Genomic DNA, 21,742 nt, shown 5'->3' on the forward strand with positions numbered 1-21,742 from the left:
TTGGGTAGTAAGTAGTCTTTAATTAGATGATCACATGCTGTTCCTTGAAATGTAATCCAAAAAGTTTACAACCTTCGATATACCGGTGTAGTGCTATCTATTACAGTGCATATGTCAGATATAATCCATGAAAGTCGTATACAAGAATATGCCATGAATAAGGCCTGGATTGTGCCTCTCTGACTGAGCCTGTATAAGGAGGATGGGGTAGAGTGAAACCAATATCTGCTGCTTGCTAGGCTTTTCTGTCTTCTGGGATGAAGAGGTTTCAGGGAAGAGAAACAATACTGTGCTTCCCCTTCCCTGTTCATTTCTAGCTTTGAACTTTAGGCAAACCACCTGTTGACATCAGTGGAAGCCCTTTGTTTTAATTAATGCATGAAGATCATGCATTCCTTGCTGCATCACATTTCCTTATACCACAAAAGGCCATACTGAGTTATCCCTTTTAATCTGAGATGCTTCCTTCCTTTTTTCTCTTCAGGGTTTTCTACATGGGAAAAATTGACCAGAATAGCTATTGCAGAATGAGCAATTCTGCACTAATTCAGAACAGTGCCCATGTGGACTCTCTGTTCCAGGATAAAAATAAAAACACTTTATTCCAGAATAATTCCAATGTCCTTCCCTGCTCCAATTACTGTTGAATTATGTATACACAGTAGAACAGTTTCAATAGGAGTGACTGAGAGACTGACATCAGAATATCCTTATCCCAGTGGTTAAGCGTTTCTCCTGCAATATGGGATACCCAAGTTCAAATCTCTTCTCCAGGTAAGGGGAATTGAACCCAAGATCTCCCAAATTCCAGGTGAGGGCTCAGCTTGTCAAAAGCCAAGGAAGGAGGGCTGAAAATACTCCTCCTTTACCTCTTCTTTGTAAATTTTGGAAGAAGGGACCGTTCTCTCCATCCTGTCCTCCTCTGCTGCTGCTTCACATGAAACCACTGCAACCAGGTCTGAATAGGGGTAGCAGCAACTCTGAACTGGTGACTGCATTTTACTTCAGCAACCTGTGCAGACTCCAGGGGCTAGAGTTCCCAAGTCACTCTCCCTAGGCTCAGACACTCAAAAAGGAGGAGCATCCAATATCACCAATTAAAGCCATAAAGTAACATGAATGTAGGGGATGCCCAGTCGTCTTTCTGTTTTCTCCCTGTTTAATCACTACAGGAGAATCCCTTCATCCAGGAGCTGTAGCATGGATACATAGGGCTTTTGCTGCCTTCTACCTCTTCTCAGAAAGGATCTTTTCACTTCCTCTGAGAAAGAGCTTTCCAAGAGAGTTCTTTCCTCCTCCATTCTCTCAAGGGACCTCTTCTCTGTCCGCAGTGGCAATCTTCATATTTCATTTTTTCTCTTATTGGAAGTCTCCCAAAGGTTGCCAACTTCCTAACTGCACAAAACCAAACACCCTTGCCCTGCCCCTTCTCCGAGGCCCCGCCCCACTCACTCCATCTTCCCTCCCTTCCCTCTGTCACTTGCTCTCCCCCACCCTCACTCACTTGCTCATTTTCACCAGGCTGGGGAGAGTCCCTTTTCAACCGGGTGTTTGGTTGAAAACTGGACACCTTGCGACCCTGTGAGTCTCATCTTACTCAATCTGCTGTGTAGGATCCCTGTGCTCTTCACCTTCCCTTTTCTCAGAAAACCCTGTTAGAGAAGGTTAGGATGATTCTTGAAGAATGGGATTAGTTAAGATTCCCTTGTGGAACAAAAAAAACCAGGAGTACTTGTGGCACCTTAAAGACTAACAAATTTATTTAAGCATGAGCTTTCGTGAGCTACAGCTCATGCTTAAATAAATTTGTTAGTCTTTAAGGTGCCACAAGTACTCCTGTTTTTTTTGTGGATACAGACTAACACGGCTGCTACTCTGAAACCTTGTGAAACAGAAATCCTTGGGGGATGTGACAGGCCCTTGTTTCTTTCCCAATGAGCTCTTTGCTGTCTGTCACTCTGTTTGGAAGATGTGGAAACAGGGGTGCAGATTTCTTTATTCTGTGTCCACTTTGACCAAGAACCTCCTCAGGTTCTCCTAATTGATTAGTTAAAATAGCATCTGCCTTTTCTTCATAGTAGAACTTTTATCAAGAATAGGAGTGTTTAAACTGCAGTTTCAGCAGGGGAAAATATTAGTTCATATTCTTTCAACCTTAAAAACACCCCAAAACATTTATAAAGATATCATGAAAGTTTTACTTTAAAGAGATCCTTCTTTGCTTGTTTATTACCATAGAAATAGCAGGATTGTCAGCTCTGGATTTTTCTGGGTTTTGGGTTTTTTTTGGTGTGTGAGGTTTAATAAATATTAAAATGAAGGTTTATACAGTCTGAATAAAAATACCTTCTTTCAATTGCCTAATTTTCACTCTTTGCTCCTTCGAAGTCATAATTTCTCTAGTTCTGCATTCCAGCATAGTCTTCCAGAGTTGACAGTACTTGAATACACATTAAAAAATAAACAATTCCCCTCCCCCCCCGCCACAAAGGCAGCAACAAAATGTCTCTTTATTTGTACATAATAAAGGAACAAAGTGGACAAGCCTATTTTAAAATTCTATTTAAGAATTTCTGGAAAATGCACCATGAAACAAATCATATATCTGAGATACACTGAGGATGATTTCATCCTCTGGACAGATGATTTAAACTCCCTCATAGATTTCCACCACAACTTCAACTGCCACCACCCATTCATTAAACTCTCTAGAACTTTCTCACACTAGCATCAACTTTTTCAACACCACATTACAGTCAGCTTCAACAGTGGAATCCTATAGATAAACTATATACAAGAGACTCACGAATTAGCACACCTAGTTGCACAGACCCAGTAACCATCCCAGACACACTCTTATCTACAGCCAGGCACTCAGATACCACAAAATATGCTCCAAGGATAAAGTCTGCGATATACACCTTAACACACTCAGAACTGCTTTCACCAGACCAGAGAATAGATTGCATCATGGAACAGGCCACTCAAACACCCCTCAAGAGAACCTGCTTCAATACAGAAATAAAACCCTCTCCAACTGCACACCTCTAGTTGTCACCTACTACCCCACATTAAAACCCATACCAGGTATCATCAAACAATTACAGCCCAGGCTTGATGAGGACTCCATCCTGGATGAAATCTTTCCTGAATCCCCTCTTCTGGCCTTTAGGTAAGTCCCCAACCTCATAATCATAGAATATCAGGGTTGAAAGGGACCTCAGGAGGACATCTAGTCCAACCCCCTGCTCAAAGCATAATCAATCCCCAACTAAATCATCCCAGTGAGGGCTTTGTCAAGCCTGACCTTAGAAACCTCTAAGGAAGGAGATTCCACAACCTCCCTAGGTAACCCATTCCAGTATTTCACCATGCTCCTAGTGAAAAAGTTTTTCCTAATATCCAACCTAAACCACCTCCACTGCAACTTGAGACCATTACTCCTTGTTCTGTCATCTGGTACCACTGAGAAGAGTTTAGATCCATCCTCTCTGGAACCCCCTTTCAGGTAGTTGAAAGCAGCTATCCAATCCCCCCTCATTCTTCTCTTCTGCAGTCTAAACAATCCCAGTTTCCGCAGCCTCTCCTCATAAGTCATGTGCTCCAGCCCCCTAATCATTTTTGTTGCCCTCCGCGGGACTCTTTCCAATTTTTCCACATCCTTCTTATAGTGTGGGGCCCAAAACTGGACACAGTACTCCAGGTGAGGCCTCACCACTGTCGACTAGAGGGGAATGATCATGTCCCTCGATGTGCTGGCAATGCCCCTACTTGTACAGCCCAAAATGCCTTTAGCCTTCTTGGCAACAAGGGCACACTTTGACTCATATCCAGTTTCTCGTCCACTGTAACCCCTAGGTCCTTTTCTGCAGAACTGCTGCCTAACCACTCGGTCCCTAGTCTGTAGCAGTGCATGGGATTCTTCTGTCCTAAGTGCAGGACTCTGCACTTGTCTTTGTTGAATTCATCAGATTTCTTTTGGTCCAATCCTCTAATGTGTCTAGGTCCCTATGTATCCTGTATCTACCACTCCTCCCAGTTCAGTGTCATCTGCAAACTTGCTGAGGGTGCAGGCCACGCCATCCTCCAGCTCATTTAATGAAGATACAGAACAAAACCAGCCCCAAGACCTACCCTTGGGGCACTCCGCTTGATACAGGCTGCCAACTAGACATGGAACCATTTATCACTACCCGTTGACCCCGACAATCTAGCCAGCTTTCTATCCACCTTGTAGTCCATTCATCCAGCCCATACTACTTTAACGTTCTGGCAAGAATACTGTGGGAGACCATATCAAAAGCTTTGCTAAAGTCAAGGAATAACACGTCCACTGCTTTCCCCTCATTCACAGAGCCAGTTATCTCGTCATATAAGGCAATTAGGTTAGTCAGGCATGACTTGCCCATGGTGAATCCATGGTGACTATTCCTGATCACTTTCCTCTCCTGTAAATGCAAGAAGCAAGCCCTCCACAGACCAGGACACACCAACTCAGAATGACAGCAGACTCTGCCAGAACAACAGATGCAAAGCCTGCAGTGATATCTCCACTGCTACAGTGATCAACACCCCCCACAACACACTTATCAAGATCCATGGGTCCTACATATGGTGTTCCTCAGCCAGTGCACTAAATGCCCCAATAACTATGTGAGTGAAACCAGATAATCACTATGCTTTTGAATGAACTTGCACAGGAAAATGAAAGACAAAAACACCATCCATATCACCTATGGGTGAACACTTTTCACAAAGCGATCACTCCATATCTGACCTCCCAGTCCTCATTGTCAAAGGAAACCTGCACAACACTTTCAAAAGATAAGCCTGGGAGCTTAAATTAATAACTTTGCTGGACACTAAAAATCATGGTCTTAATAAAGACACTGGATTTATGGTTTATTACAACAACGTGTAACCTACTAATCACTCTGTTTGGTCTAGGCCAACAGGGGTGTTAACGGGGCACTTCACCTTGAATGGTCCCGTAAATTAACAGGGGTTCTCATAACAATTTTTTTGGGGGCCTCAGAGTGCGGCCACCAACTCTTGCCAGTGGCTGCTGTGACAATTTTTCCTAAAATATTTAATTAGCTTTAGGAAAAACAAATAAATATGCACGTATACATATCCAAATCCATAGTAATTTATTTATGTAGGGGTTTTTGCAGACTCAATGATAAAAATAATGTACAGTTGTCTCTATTCTTAACTGGACAGAATAGAAACAAATCAGGTGCTTTGAATGTTCTTGTCTTTTTGTTGTTTCTTTTGCTTTTTTGGTTGCTTTTTTAAAGACTTGCTAGTTAGTAAGTGCTTCTGTGAGAAGTGATATTTGTTTTTATATGTTAATCTCACTTTTCAGAGTAGCAGACTTGCTAGCGAGCGGGGAGGCAGCGAAAAGTGATATTAACAAACATAACAATATCACTTTTCACAACAGACTTCCTCAGACGTGGCAAGCTGGCGGACAAATTAAGCCCTGGATGGGGAGGTGGGTAGGGAGGTAGCGGGCCAGAGGAGATGAGGGGAATGGATGGGTTACTGAGGGAGGCAGCAGGTGCCTGGGAGATGGATCGGGGGGCCGAGCGAGGCAGCGGGGGCCAGATGCAATGAGGTTGGGTGGGTGAAGGGCTTGGGGAAGCAGCAGCGAGCATTGGCAGTAGAGTGGTGGTGAGCCTGAGGCTGGAGCCCTCTAGCCGTGTGACCGAAGTCCAGGGCCAGAGGACACAGTGGGGACCAGGAGTGATGGGTGGGTGTGGGGAGGAGATGGTGAGCACCACCTGTTGCTGCATGACTTGAGACCATGGTTATGGCCCCACAGCTGGACCCTGAGACCCCACGGCTGGGGGATGGAGCCTGCCACCCCAGGACTGAATCTGGAAACCCAAGCCCCACTGCCTTCAGGAATGTGGGGAACTTCCACCAGCTGCCTGCTTCTCTGGCGTTTGTGGTTCCAGAAGGGGGCAGGGTTCAACCCCTGCTGATGGCCCTGGGAGAGGGGCTACTGCTTTTCCCCCAATCACTGCCTAGGAGGCTGTGGCTGCACGGAAAGCACCTGGCGACCACATGTGGCTATGGTGGCTGCATTTGAGAAACACTGCCTTAGAATATGTGTAACTGGCTAACTAGTTAAGCTCAACTGTTGGGTTCAGTTTTTAGCTGTTACAGTGAGTACCTTTCCCAGACCTGAGGAAGAGCTCTGTGTACGTTGAAAGCTTGTCTCTCTGTCACGAGCAGAAGTTGGTCCAATAAAAGATATTACCTCACCCACCTCATCTAATTAAAAAACGAACACAGAGTTTTCAAGTTAAAGGTAAAGTTATTTGTGGATTACACATATATTTTTATTATGTATCAGCAAGTTAAAGCTGTTTTCAACTAACATTTTAACATACTACTGTAGTAGGAAGAGACCCTGAGACATAAGCCCTTGTATCAAAGGCCTGGTATGAGGCAGGACCTGCTTACAGAATTCGGCAAGAACAGAGCTAATATTGCAAAAATACATATTCCTAAAAAGTGCTAGTCAGAGTACTCACGGAAAAACATCCCAATATCAAGTGGTACCAAAACATCCTGATATCAAGGATGGTATAAAAACATTCCCCAAAAATAACAGGAACGCACTGATATCACCTAAAAGATAAGGTCAGGATGACAGTATGTAATAGAAATGTTTTAATCAAACCAACATGTACAAAGTAATAAATAATAACTAGCTATGTCTGGGGGCAGTAACTATGTCAAAGGAGCAGTACTAACTTGTTTGTATCGGGATATAAAGATGTGTATCAGAGGGAATATCTTTGTCTGGCCTAGCGAAAAACAAAGTCCCGCTGTTCACTGAGCTGGCCCGTTGTTATGGGCATACATGTATTAGTGGTCCGATAGAGTCTGCAGGATATCAGTACTGTGCTTTGTCAACAATAAACTTGGCCGGGTGCCTTCATCCCTTAACAAATCTTGTGGTCATTGGGCAGGTCACTCAAGGTCTGCTGTGCCAGCTGTCTGTGCAGGGCTGGGGCAGCACACAGAGTAAATACTCATGCAGCCAAACATCTATCAACATCTTACTACTACTACTACTTTATTGATTTTGTTCATTTTATCAGTATTTTTAAATGTATTTTGATGTTAGTATTTTATTTACTATTGTCTTCTAAAATTGTCCCATCACTATAGTTTCTGAGGATCACCCACGTATCTTAAAATAAGTGCAGTTCTAAGTTGCACTAGCTGTTTTTTTTTTTAAGGGACCATTTGCTGGTTGTGTATGTCTGGAACCCATTATTCTCTGCCCAGTCCACTCTCTGTCTGAGAGGCTCTCTGTGCTGGGGGGATGTGAGAAGGGGGAGAGAGGCACTCGGAACACTGACTCTGTTTCTGCTGGGATCTCCCTCATGCTGTCGGAAACCCCACCAGGAAATTTACATGCAGTCTCCAGTACAAACTGTATGTTCATAGTGGTCAGACTTCTTACCAAAAAGTTTCCCTTGCAGTCAAACATAATAAAAGATTACAGTGCCAGAGTCCTCCCTGAAGGTAATGATATCTAATGCCAGTGGAAAGATTATTATGCCAATCTTATGCCTTATCAGAATCATTCACGATACAGGAACACAGAGTATGGAGCTGTAGCCATCAGTCTTGTAAGGGGAAGTGGTGCATGCTATTATGAAAATGAAGCCTAGGAAGGTACATTGGATAGTTACCGTACTAGCATAATTGTTAAAAAAGCATTTGGTGACTGCTGTATGTATCTCATGTGGAAAATTTGCAGTGATGTTTGGACGAAGGGAACCTTCATGGCCTTAAACAATCCTATCATCTCCCTGATATTGCATGTGAGCAAAGTTGTGTTCTGCTTAATCCAGATATGCATTAAGTTTAATGATAAAAGTGGAACTACCACCACAACAGAGAGAGACAAGACGTGATCAAATCATGAACAGCTGCTACATCATTGAAAAATACAGGGACTACAGTCACCCACTTATGTGTTTCATTGACTACGCAAAAGCGTTGGATACCATCCAATATGGCCATCTTCGGAGAACAATAGAAGACATGGGGATTCGAAAGCATTTCATTGAACTCATTTTAAGTCTCTACCATGATCAGACACAGCACTGTGTGAACAGGAGGCAATGAGTGGTTTTTCCCTGGATAGGGTGTGAGACAAGGGTGTACTCTGTCCTTAAGCCTTTTCAAGGTGCAGGCAGGGTATGAGACAAGCTGTGGAAGGCTGTGACAAAATGGAAAGACCTGGGGTTTCTATTGGTGGATGCCTCTTAACTGACCTCAGATACACTGAAGATACAATGTAGCACTGATGCAATGCAACAAATGTTGGAGTTTCTAAAAACAATTAGTAAGGAATATGGACTGAATATGGCAAAAAACAAAATGCCTGGATATTGACAGGATTAACAAAAATGCAAGCAGATGACATGATTAATGGTCAAGTTGCCGAAGTAAGTAGTAGATGGGGTTCTACGTATCCGACCAACAAGGCTGTTCTAAAGAAATTAGAAGAAGACTAGGATTGGGTTGCTTACGAAAGTTTAGAAAAACCATGGCATCTCAAAATGTGTAAAGCTTCACCTGGTGAAAAGCTTACTTTCCATAGTGACTTATGGATGTGAATTGTGGAAAATAAATGCTGCTGACAAGATGAAAATTTAAGCTTTTGAGATGTGGTGGCAGCAAATGTTCTTGCGTATTTCCTGGTTCGAAACCTTCCCTCTTCCTCCCCCTCCCACCCTAAAATAAAAAAATATTAGTAGGCAATATTATTTATTTATAATATTAGAAATCAGCAGGTGCAAATTAATGTACTTTAGTCACATGAGGCATATAGATGAAAATAACTTCAAGAAAGTTAGGGAAGAAATGGTGGTGGTCATTGTAGTACAGGGTGACCAGCAAGGAAATGGATAGATGGCTGTGTGCTTGAAGTTAACAATAGATTAAGAAGGCACATTAAAATTCTGCTATGTCACCAATATTCAGACATGAATAAGTAAAGAATATCTTGATTTAAATAACAAAAAAGATGATTATACAAAGCCTTATTTTAATACTGCTGGAATTTGTGTAAAATTAATTATTCAGTAAGGAACTCTGACAGCCTGCCATCTACAAAAGGCTGCTTTTCCACCCTTTCATGATGAATGGAAATTCAGGCACTATAATAATACTAACACTCATGCATGAGTTAAATAAAAATTGGAAGGTAAGGCATCCCCACAAAATGGGTTCCAGATGAGCGCAGTGTAATTTGGAATATGTAGCAGACTAAATGTTCACACGATCAGATTTGTAACTGCATAAATTCAAAGGCGGATCATAGATTGCAGTTACCTTTTGCACCGCCAAAAAAAAAAAAAAAGTGGGGTTCATTGTTTTCCATCCAAAGCTTTTTCCTATTGGCTATTCATTTATTTTTAAGAAGAAAAACAAATGTTTAGTGGCTTTTTTGGTAAAATATGTATTTTATGAAATTTTCCAGGCCGCGGGTGGAATTGCAGAAAATGAATAGAATTCCTGTGTCTGAGCACCTTTTTAAGTGGTTTCTTTATAGTGCAATTTTTAGTGGCAGTCATGTTTGTAGTTGGATCAATTTACAGAAACCATACTGATTCATTATCTATGTCCTACTTTTTGAATGAGGGTGTAGAATCCTAGAAATGCATGGCTGGAAGGGACCTCAAGGTCATCTTGTCATCCCCAACAGGTGTTTGTCTAACCTGTTCTTTAAAATGTCCAGTGATGGAGATTCCACAACCTCCTTTGGAAGCCCAATCCAATACTTAACCATCCTTATAGTTAGAATGGTTTTCCTAATATGAAATATAAAAGCACCTCTTATAAGAAACGTCTAATTAATTTTCTAGGAACTAAAGCATAATACTCCTGAGAAAGTGAAACTTTGCTGTGAGAAGCAGAGGTATCAGTTTGATACTCTTTTTCTCTTTTAAAAAAAAATTAAAAATTTAGAGCCTGATTTTTCACCACTGCCAATCAACCACAGTATCCTTCTCTTCAATGGAAGTTGCAGGTGCTCTGAAGTCCTTAAAATGTAAAAATTCTAAACTTTGTGTCTAATAAGCTGTTGAGGTAAAAAAAAATTAGTTTCTCAAAGTCTAAAGATATTTCAGAAATCTAATTTTTGTTTACAGTGCCTGAAAATGACAACAAAGCGGAACTTGTTTGTGCGGTTGGTGCCATGCCGCTGTCTGCGTGGAGAAGAAGAAACTGTTACTGCACTTGATTATTCTCACTGCAGCCTGGAACAAGTGCCGAAAGAGATATTTACCTTTGAAAAGACCTTGGAAGAACTCTATTTAGATGCAAATCAGATTGAGGAGCTTCCGAAGGTATGATGTTGGGGGTTTGTTTTTTTGTGAGGTGTATTAACCCTGTTACTTTACTACATCTATAGTATACAGCAGTGGAGTAATAATTCTAAAAGTCTGTTGTCATTGAGGGCCCTCGTAGGTGACCAACTTCCATTTTCAACTCACCAGTTTAAACTTAATATGTAACTGAAGACTTTGGGACTTGTTCCATGACTTGTGATTGAAATAATGGTTTATTATGTGAGCAATGCAATCAGTGACTTTTCACTCATACTCATGGCAGTTGTTGTGGCAGTCACTAAAAAGTTAAAGTAAATCTTATCTAGTCCAAACACATTCTCACTGTTTGGCCAGTGTTTCCTCAGAATTCTGTTTAAACATAAGTGAGGGGAAAATATTGCAAAAGAGAACATAATGTGTTGTGACTTACCCAAATCTTCAACACCAATGTTATGCACTATTTGATGACAGATGACAATATTAATCTTTGGAGGAATTATTGTCCATGGACAATGGATTATCTCTGGCCTACCTGCCATCTCCTATTTGCTATCGAAACATTGACCCTTGCCTCTGATCCTCAAATTGTCTTGACTGCCCATTTGTAAAGTTTTCCAACAGGTATTGTCAGGCTTTCTCCCATGTGGGAAGAACTCCCCATAAATACCTACGAAATCACTTTGTAGTCCTTCAAATCCTTCCTTAAAACGCTACTTTGCTGTGAAATGTACAAAAAACTTAACAGTGTTTAGGGAGAGAGTGCTGTGACCACTGCTTAACGTGCTGGTCAGCATCATTCCATTGTTTCCTTGTGCTTTCCCCCTCAACTTCGTCTCTTTGTATTCACCAGCTTTCTCTTGTCTTATAGGTTGATTGTAAGCACTTTGGGATAGGGACCATCTTTTCATTATATGTTTTGTACAGTGCCTAGCAAAGTGGGGCTCTGGCTCTAGTCTCTACTCCAATACAATACTTTTTTTATTTATAGGTTTGAGAATTGTCAGGCATTTTGACTCTGAAAAGTAATTTTAGTATTCCTCATTACTACATATTTGCTCTAGCTAATGATTTCTGAAGCATCGGAAGACGTTTGTAGAGAGTATCTAACATAAGTGTTTGCCCCACTTCGCTGGCTCTGGACAGTTACAGCTTTTCACTGATGCACATTTTGTAATTCAGTAATTCACTAAATTTAAAACAAAAATTGTTTCACAAATATCCTGTTTTTTCTGGTGAGAAGGTCAGAAGTTAAAAAGGATTAAAAACAAAAGATATATAAAGAAAACTGAAAGATGCTCAGTCACTTTTTTCTTTGTTTCAATAGCAACTTTTTAACTGTCAATCCCTGCACAAGCTGAGTTTGCCAGACAATGATCTAACAACATTGCCAGCATACATTGCAAATCTCATTAATCTCAGGGAACTGGATGTCAGCAAGAATGGTAAGTTATTTTATTTGTTATTACGTTTTAGAGGAGCGAAAGTGCAAAACGGCATGAATATACAGAATTACAGAGGCAACTATTACTTTCAGAAAACACTTGTCTTAATATTAAATATAAATCACCAACCTAAGTGACTGTCAAACTTGCTGTATGGAAAAACGTTGATTGTAATGTGTCTGTGTGACATTTATTATATATAAAACATAAAATAAACTTTAGTTTGAACTTTGTGGTTCAGTACAAAAAAATTGATAGAGGAATGAAATACACCAATCCTGCAAACTTGAACATACACACACTGAACTGCACTACCACAAGTTGGCTCATTTATTTTAAGTGGCCAAAGTGCAAAGCATGTGCATAATTGTTTATAGGATCGGGGCTGTAAGCAGCAGTCTGAAGTCTGAAATACTGAGATCTAAATCTCATGATTGGTAACAGGCACAGAATAACCAGGAGTTTGTAATAATTATCATTATTGGTTTACTGTATATAGTTTCAGCAGTGGATTCCATTTGCTGAATCCAAATATAACTGGTTTATTTTGCTTAATACTAACAAAAATTAAATGCTGTACACAGCCAATTCTTAGTCTAAAAAGAAAGTCAGAAATTTGAATGTTCTCGATTAGATTTTGTGATTTTTTTTTTTAAATATTTATTTTAAGGGTGATGGGTTTTTTTTGTTTGCTTGTTTGTTTTTGCCAAATTGGTAGTTTTGTGCTAACAGGAGCAAATTCAAACATTTTATATTGTGAGAGCTGGATTAATGCAGGGGCTTTAGGGGCTGCAGTCCCGGGCTAATGGGGGCCCCGGTGCAGCAGGGCTCAGGCAGGCTGCCTGCATGCCATGGCCCCACACCGCTCCCGGAGGCGGTCGACTGCTGGCATATCTCTGTGGCCACAGGCCCAGAAGGCGGCTCCACGCACTGCCCTCGGCCAATGGGAGCTACAGGGGCGACGCTTGCAGGCGCGGGCAGCACATGAAGACACGCTGTCCCCTCCCCCAAGGGGCACGCAGAGATGTGCCAGCAGCTGGCCGCTTCTGGGAGCGGTGTGGGACTATGGCATGCAGACAAGCTGCCTAAGCCCCGCTGTGTCGTCAGCCGGGAGCCGCCTGTGGTAAGCGCCTCCCAGCTGGAGCCTGCCCCTCGCACCCCCTCCTGCACCCCACCCCCCTGCCCCAGGCCAGAATCCCCTCCTGCACCTAAAATCCCTCCCAGACCCCGCACCCCTCACCCTCTCCTGCACCTCGACACTCTGCCCCAGCCTGGAGCCCCCTTCTGCACCCAAACTCCCTCCCAGAAAGACACTAATATAACTGCTGTTCCAAGGTAAGAAGTAGGCCACTTTTAATTAACTGAATTCGACATGTTTTAAGACTGAAATGTAACCACAGAACGGCTTTATGTTAATTAAAAGGCAAGTTTAGTATAGCGTTAATAGCCTCGATGCCATAATTGTGATCACTTTGTTTTAAATTAGGAAAAAGACTTGTATATGGGGACCCCACAAAATCTAATAGCCCCGGGCCCACAGGAGAGTTAATCCGACCCTGCATATTGTTAGCAGACTTGTTTTTCTTGTTTATAGGAAAAAGTGGTGTGCCTGATCAGAAACTAAATTGCTGCGGAATACAGTACAGTATCACCTCATTAATTCACTTTAATGATGGGAGACCTATTGCAGATTAACATACTTTGCCTTAATTAACATTCTCGTACATTGCATATCAATTTAAAAAAATAATTACAACAGGAAGTTGGATTTACCACAATCACAGTGAAGTTTTCTCAGCTTGGATTAATGATTTTGTTTGAAAACTATTAACAAAAACATTCAAAGCCTGAGCAAAGTTGTTGCCTTTCCAGAGAATGAATAAAATCATCATTTAATCTGAATCTTGGCATTCAAAGTGGTAAAACTACAGGATATAGAATGTTTATTACAATATGCAAACGTAGCCAAATACAAGGATAAAATTGAATTTGTGCATATGAAGCCAGCTAGGGAAATTGTAGACGTCTGTTTTGTACATATCTCTTTCCTGAATGTCTCTAATAATGTCCAGAGTTCTAAAGAAAGGGGAGATCCAAGTGTCAGATTAGTCATGTTAAAGAGTATTCTGTATATTTAGGCTAGTTATTTCTGCACAATTCCATAATCTAGTTGTATCAAATTTATTGCTTTATTTGGACGACATGTCCATTCATCCAACTATAACTCCACGGAGTTACAAAAGGGTTCCTCTTTTTTTTTTTAATATATATATATCTTGTTGTGGAAATATTGGTTTTCCCCCTCATTGCCGTTTGTGACCAGCTTTATATTTGACCTATTTTATTATTAATTTTCTAATGAACACAGCATTTTTATTGAAATATAGTAACTTGATTGTTATTACTCTGTTCCTGGCACAAGTGAATTAATAGTGTTAACTAAATAAGACCATCCTTAAATACTTCCACTATGACAAGAATGATAAGTTAAAAGAAGTGTTCTTCTATCTAGCCTGAACTGCTGAAAGGAATAACTGTTTTCAGTATAGCAGTTATTAAATGATATTTAAATGAATCAAAAGGTTTTCTTTGTTTTAGTACTAGGGCTAAAAAATTACTCAACTCACAGACAAAGGGCAACTGATCAGTTACCAGCTGTAGAGAGTTATCCATCCAAAATAATGCAACCTTTAACTAAGCGTACAAAGATTTGCTCAAAGAACATTTGTTACTGAGGCATAAAGTATTTTAAGGAGGCAGTTAGGGTGACCAGATGTCCCAATTTTATAGGGACAGTCCTGATTTTGCGGTCTTTTTCTCATATAGGTTCCTATTACCCCTCATCACCTTTCCCAATTTTTCACATTTGCTGTCTGGTCACCCTAGAGGCAGTAGCTGTATAATTTGGTGTATCAGATTGTGAAATAATTTTTTTTTTGTATTTTAAATGTTATGGGCTCAGTAGTAGCTACCTCATAGTTAAGACTGAAGTTAGCTTCCTATCATAAAAACCTAATTTTCAGTCACTCACCACGATTTGAGCTCTTTCATCCCCAACCAAAAAATCCTCACCAATCTTCCTGAAATTTTACATGCAACATTTTATCCTTGGTTAGACTTTTTCTGGGAAGCTTGGTAAAAGCCAGAAAAAGAGAGTCTCTCCCCTTTCATCCTGGCTGGTGAGATAAGTTCCTTCCAGAGTGTGTGATAAATTTGAAGCTGTCCCAGACTTTTCAATTTGCTATGTAAAGAAAGGGGGAGATTTCTCCCCGCCCCCCGCATTATTTTCCCTAGCTGCAGTTACTGCAACGGGGGAAGTTCTGTTGTCTCCCTCTTGTATCCTCAAAGCTTATTCCTGGCAATTGGCTAAATTTTGTTGTAAATATTAAACATGTTTCAATGGCTATACCAACCAATGAGAATGAATCTTATACAATCAAAAAATATGATTACATTCAATGATTTAAATCAAGGTTTCCTATTGTCTAATTTAAATAATTTAAATTGGGGATTGATGTAAAATTTGATTTTAAATCTACCCTAAGGCTAGGAGGCCCAAAATTTGATTTACTTTTATGCTTTTATTTATATATATAAGCAAGCAAGCAAGCATAAACCCCAGCCCCCTAAAATGTACCTTTTTTCTAAAATAAGATAGCAGTCCAACATTCATCAACAATCCTGATAGGACAAACCAGTATATATGTACAATTAAGACAAGACAAATTGGTAAGGAAAAAAATATTTCAGAACTTTCAAATAGTGCCTAAAAAGCTTTGTAAAATCCAGGCAGTCATGGTGGTGTGAGGGGGAATCTTGGTGTCCTCCAGTAAACCATCACCAGGATAGTGTTTGATGGATCATTAACATCATATACATTCTGGGAGGCAGTGTTACTGGTTTTGCCAACTCAGGGTAAGTTCAAATGGGTGAATCCAGTGGAGACTGAGATTTTGTGAACTTAATGAACTTTAAGAAGTATCTTACAAATTTGAAAAATATATATTAACTCCTTTTCTCTATAAATGAAACCCATGTTTTTAAGGCATAATCAATGAAAACAAACAGGTTTTTCTAACAAGGGAAATTTGTGCTATGCAAGCAATGGTGAGGAGATCCAATGAAAGATTTAGTTTTTATATATATATATAATATACACTGTTGTTTTTCTGTCCAGTCACTTAGGCCATGTCTGCACTACCAGGTAATATCTTTTAGTGGACTAACTTGTCTCTCTAATATCCTGGGACCAGCACGGCTATTGCATACAACAGTGTCTGCAAGATTCTTATGGCCCAGGATAACACAAAGTGCTTTGAAGTAGGATTTACTTAAAATCTAAATATACACATGCCGTTTCTTTGATATTCACACACACATTCACACTTTAAAAAGTGCAGAGGAAAAATAAATAATATTGTGGATGTCTCCACTAAAGAAAAAAAAGTGTTACTTAAAAAGAAGTCTCTTCAGCTTGCATGGTCTTAGCTGCAGGGCTAGGACTGCAGTTCAAGGATAAGATGGTGTCATCTGGTTGGTAACTCATGCCGATGGGCTTTCTTGGGTTCTTGGCTAGACCAGCTGGCATGGCCTGTGAAGTCTTGGTCTCCTTCCTTCCTTCAGCTAGCTTCAGGACATAAGACACACCTTCTTCCATGTTTACCTCAATCTTTAAGATTGCAGCTTCTGGGTCGCTCCACCCCATGACAGCTCACTGGAAATCTTCAGAACAAATTGGGATTACAGGCCTCATACCCCAGTAACATGATCCACTCAGAGTTGTTGGGTGAGCAAACTGACTTTTAGATAATCTGAAAAGTGTTTTATTGACAGTTCTATGATACTATATACCACCAACTGCAAGTACAGGTGCCCTGATAATACAAAAAACATGGAATCAGTAGGGGATGACTTAGAAGTGCTGAAAACCACTTCTCTTACATAGGCTTCTATATGCTTTGTGCAGGATCAATGGCTATTATTGTTGTTCTTAATCTTCACCCATACTTCCAGTCATGCATCTTTTCACTCAGCATTTAAAAAAATATTCTGGGCCTTGCTGGCAACATAGGGGAACTTTATTATTTTAGCTTAGTAAAAAGTCACTTCTTGGCAACAGAGCTCTCTCTTAAGCAATACAATTAAAGGTTGTTACAAAAACTACTTCTGTTTTCTTGTTGCATAGGCTTAGGTCAGATTGGCCTATTTAGCTCACATCTGTCATGCTAAACATCTACTCAGAATATACTTGTTAGTGGATAATTTTGCAGTCTAAGAGAAGGTGACCATGATTTGGTTTTTAATAGTATTGAACTGGACAGGTGTTTAATAATATCCTTACGTGGTTAACTGAAGTATCAGCACACTATTGCAGGCATGTAATGCTGTACCTGTGACTGGATTTGCTGAGCAGAAATCTGTCATTTCATCAAAGGTAGATTTTTGAAAATTTGAGTAGCAGGACCACTAGGAAATGTACTGAGGAAACAAGGAAGTAGAAATTCTTCTTCGAGTGCTGTCCCTGTGGGTGCTCCACTCTAGGTGACGGTGCGTCCCGGCGCTGTCGATCGGAGATTTTCGGTAGCAGTGCCTGGTTGGGGCGCATGCACCCAGATGGTATCTCCCATCTAGTTGGAATCTTCCTGAGTGCATGCGCCCCACACCCTCCTCAGTTCCTTCTCAACCGTCCTCTGCTGAAGACGGGTCTCGGAGCAGTGCTGCCTTCTCTTCCCTGATCTCTGTAGGAAACATAGAAATAATTATTAATTACTTCCCCGTTGTTTCCCTTCCTTTAGTATAGTTACATAGTTAGTTACTTAGTTTAAAAAAAAAACAAAAAAACCCTCAGGCTTGTCTCCCATTGAGACACTTTCCTCGCCCATCTCCAATTCACAATGCCAGGAGCTTCGGGTTTCAAAAGATGCATCTCCTGTCAGGACTCCATGCCACAGTCAGATGGTCACTCCCAGTGTGTGAAGTGCCTCAGGGACACCCACATCCCCGCAAAGTGCCAACACTGTGCGAGCCTCAAATCAAGAGCTCGTCATGACAGGGATCTGCGCCTCAAGATCATCATGATGGAGAAATCCCTGCAGCCACTGTCGGAGACGGGAAAAGTGGAACCCGCTCCCACACACTCCCCAGCCAGATCAGAACCGGTGGGGAGCGTCGCTTCACCCTCCCTGGAGCGGAGGCACGAAGCGCAGAAGTCTCACAAACGAGACTCTAACAAGGGTAAGGGGTCTCCGGCGAGATCCCTACCCCCTGTGCTGACAGCAGGAAAGACAGCTGCCTCAGCCTCTTCGAATGCCTCAGCTACTGCTCTGACAGAGCTGAAAGGCAGGGACCAGACTTCCCGCGCTGGGAAGGCACTTACCCGTTTGGTCCCCTCGGCGCCGCAAACGGCTGCGGCACGGACACCTCGCTCCTCTGCGGCACCCAGGCACGCTGCAACACCGGCACCACGTGCCTCGGCACCAGCAACAGCAGCGGTGCCGACAGCGCATTCGGCACCGACACCAAGAACAGCCGCGCAGCTTTCAGCCTGGTCAATTTCAGCGCTGAAAGCAGCTGCGATCCCGCCAGCGCACTCTGCCTCAGCGACAAAAATAGCTGCGGTGCCGACAGCTCGATCAGCCTCGGCACCGAGAACAGCGTCGGCACCCAGCCACTCTGCTACCCAGCCACTCTGCTACCCGTGCACTAGCAGCAGACCCCCCTGCAGGGGGTGTCCAAGCACAATACAACAGGAGACTCTCTGTCACTCTCGCCTAGTAAACAGCTACAGCAGAGAGTAGACTTAGCTCAGCCTAGAGAGCAGGAACGACAGCTGCTCACTCAAAGTGACCTTTTAGTGCCACCTGAGCCTCACTCTCCACTCCTGCAAGCGGAGGACTCCTTCCTTGACCTGCCACTTTCTCCACCTGAAATGGCTTTCACCGACGGTGACCTTGAACTGCAACAGCAGGCAGAGTTCTCCCCTCCTGCTTCTCCTCCACAGGCACCTTTACCACCTCAGGTCACGGCTCAAGTTCAGCAGCCTCAGTTTCCCTATGCTGCCCCTCCGTGGGTGATGCCTGGGTTCTCCTACCCCATGCCTTGGCCGCAGTGGTACCCGTGGCAGAATCCTCCTATCAATCACCTTCCTTCGGTAGCTCAGTCTCCTGCTCCATCCACTTCCAGGGTGCCTGAACCCCCTCCTGAACTGGGGAGCTATGCACCATATCCTGATTCGCCTAATCCTAACTCTCCATCAGCCGCAGATGAAGCCAGCCTCCCTCCACCTCCACAGATCGTGGACGACTGCAAACAGTTCCAAGAACTTTTTCGGAGGGTTGCGATCAGCCAGGATATTCCCTTAGAAGAGGTTCAGGAGAAGCAACACAAACTCCTTAAAATCCTTCAACCGTCTGCACCCTCGAAAATCGCGCTCCCTATAAATGAAGCACTCATGGAGCCAGCTGACACTCTCTGGCAAACCCCAGCTTCTCTGGTACCAACTTTCAAGAAGGCTGAGCGTAAATATTACGTTCCTGCAAAGGACGCAGACTTCCTATTCTCTCATCCACCACCGAACTCCCTTGTCATCGATGCAGTGACACAGAGGACCAAACATTCACAGTATCGACCCACCCCTCAGGACAAAGACCTTAGACGCCTTGATGTCCTGGGACGCAAGGTTTATACATCCTCTACACTACAGTTCAGGATTGCTAACTACTCTGCCCTCCTCGCCAGTTATGATTTCGATAATTACAATAAGCTTTTCGAATTTGCCTCCTACATACCAGAGGACAGAAGAGCAGACTTCAAATCAATCCTGTCTGAGGGACAATTAATCTCCAGAACAGCCCTACAGGCGTCTTTAGACACGGCGGACACAGCAGCCCGTACTACCGCAACTGCTGTGGTTATGCGCAGAACCTCATGGCTCTCTGCATCCGGCATTCCTAAAGAACTCCAGACTAAAGTGGAGGATCTCCCATTTGACAAGGACAAACTTTTCTCCCAAAAAACTGACGAACTCCTCCATACCATGAAGGATTCCAGAGCGACACTGCGCACCCTGGGCATTCAACCATCTCTTCCCAAGAGACAGCGATACCAACCCTACCAAAGAACACGTCAGTATTATCGCCCTCAATCCAGACTGTACGACACAACTCGGAATCGTAATAGACCTCCCAAATGCAGACAAAATCAAAACCAAGCCACCACCTTCCGTCCACAGGGCAATAAACAACAGTTTTGAAGCTTTGGTCGAGGGTCTGCACGACCACCTCTTGATTCCACCACTTACTTTCCCATTTGGCCACCACCTCCAGTATTTCCAACATGCCTGGCAGCGGATCACACAGGACCGCTGGGTCCTCGAAATAGTTCAGACCAGTTACTCCATTCCTTTTATTTCCTACCCTCCTACCCATCCCCCTTCCCCGTCCCTCTTCAGGGACCCCTCCCACGAGCAGTTACTTCGCACAGAAGTGGCTCACCTTCTGCAATTAGGCGCAGTGGAGCCTGTGCCTCTGCAACACCAGGGGACAGGTTTCTACTCCCATTACTTTCTAACACAGAAAAAGACCAGGGGATGGAGGCCTATATTAGACCTACGCCGACTGAACAAATTCGTGAGGACACAAAGATTCAAGATGGTCACACTGGGCACAATAATACCCGCATTGGATCATGGGGACTGGTTCACAGCCCTCGACCTACAAGACGCTTACTTCCACATATCAATTCATCCAGCTCACAGACGCTTCCTACGATTCACAATCGGTCACGATCACTTCCAATACCGAGTTCTTCCTTTCGGACTCTCCACGGCTCCAAGAGTTTTTTCCAAGACCTTAGCCGTCGTTGTGGCTCACCTCCGCAAACACGGAGTCACACTTTTCCCCTATCTAGACGATTGCCTCATCAAGGGCAACTCCTGTGGTGACACACTTCAAGCCACACGTCTCACCATTTCCCTCTTTCACAGCCTAGGTCTCCAAATAAACACTCAAAAATCCACCCTGATACCCACGCAACAGATAGAGTTCATTGGAGCTCATCTCGACTCAACCCAGAGCAGGGCCTCGCTCCCATACAACAGATTCCTCACTATCACACAGCTCATACACACACTCTCTACTCGTCCCAGGACACAAGCAAGAATCTGCCTACAGCTCCTTGGTCACATGGCAGCTACCACCTTCGTGGTTCAACATGCCAGGCTACATATGAGATGCCTCCAGGGCTGGCTCAACTCCAATTTCAAACCCAGCAGACATCCCTTAGGGATGCTGCTAACTCCTCCTCCCAATGTTATAACTTCCCTACAATGGTGGACAAGTCCAGAAAACCTCTGTACAGGGGTTCCCTTCCAGCAACAATCCCCAACGCTCATGCTCACCACGGATGCTTCCCTGATAGGTTGGGGAGCGCATCTAGGAGAACACAAAGCACAAGGTCGATGGTCTCCATCAGAGACGCATCTACATATAAATCTCCTAGAACTCAGAGCAGTGAGGAAAGCATGCCTTCACTTTCTTCCCCTTATAAAGAACAGATATCTGCGAGTTTTAACAGACAACATAGCATGTATGTATTACATAAACAGACAGGGGGGTGCCAGATCACATTCCCTCTGCATGGAAGCCATTCGACTCTGGAATTGGTGCATACAACATCGAATACAGATCATCGCCTCCTATCTACCAGGCTGCCACAACACTACTGCCGATGCACTCAGCAGGCACTTCTTCACAGAACAGGAGTGGGAACTGCACCCCACAGTACTCCAACACCTTTTCTCCCACTGGGGCACTCCATCAATAGATCTCTTCGCCACGACCCGAAATCGAAAATGCCCCCTGTTTTGCTCCAGGGCGGGACTCGGGACTGCATCCCTAGGGGATGCATTCCTCATTTCATGGAACAGTTACCTCC

General features: G+C 42.9%; 1 protein-coding gene across 11 annotated transcripts in view; it reads left to right on the forward strand.

Annotated features, from left to right (window-relative positions):
• The window catches only part of ERBIN (erbb2 interacting protein), a 249,589-nt gene that overhangs the window by 109,184 nt on the left and 118,663 nt on the right, over nucleotides 1-21,742 (forward strand). For all 11 annotated transcript variants that reach the window (XM_039544892.1, XM_039544893.1, XM_039544898.1 and 8 more), the window contains 2 exons: nucleotides 10,188-10,385; nucleotides 11,692-11,809. In XM_039544892.1, coding sequence (XP_039400826.1) covers nucleotides 10,197-10,385; nucleotides 11,692-11,809 — 307 coding nt within the window. In that variant the 5' untranslated portion in view covers nucleotides 10,188-10,196. The remainder of the gene's footprint in view (nucleotides 1-10,187; nucleotides 10,386-11,691; nucleotides 11,810-21,742) is intronic.

Source organism: Mauremys reevesii, linkage group 6 (genome assembly GCF_016161935.1).
Source record: "Mauremys reevesii isolate NIE-2019 linkage group 6, ASM1616193v1, whole genome shotgun sequence".
NCBI lineage: Eukaryota > Metazoa > Chordata > Testudines > Geoemydidae > Mauremys > Mauremys reevesii.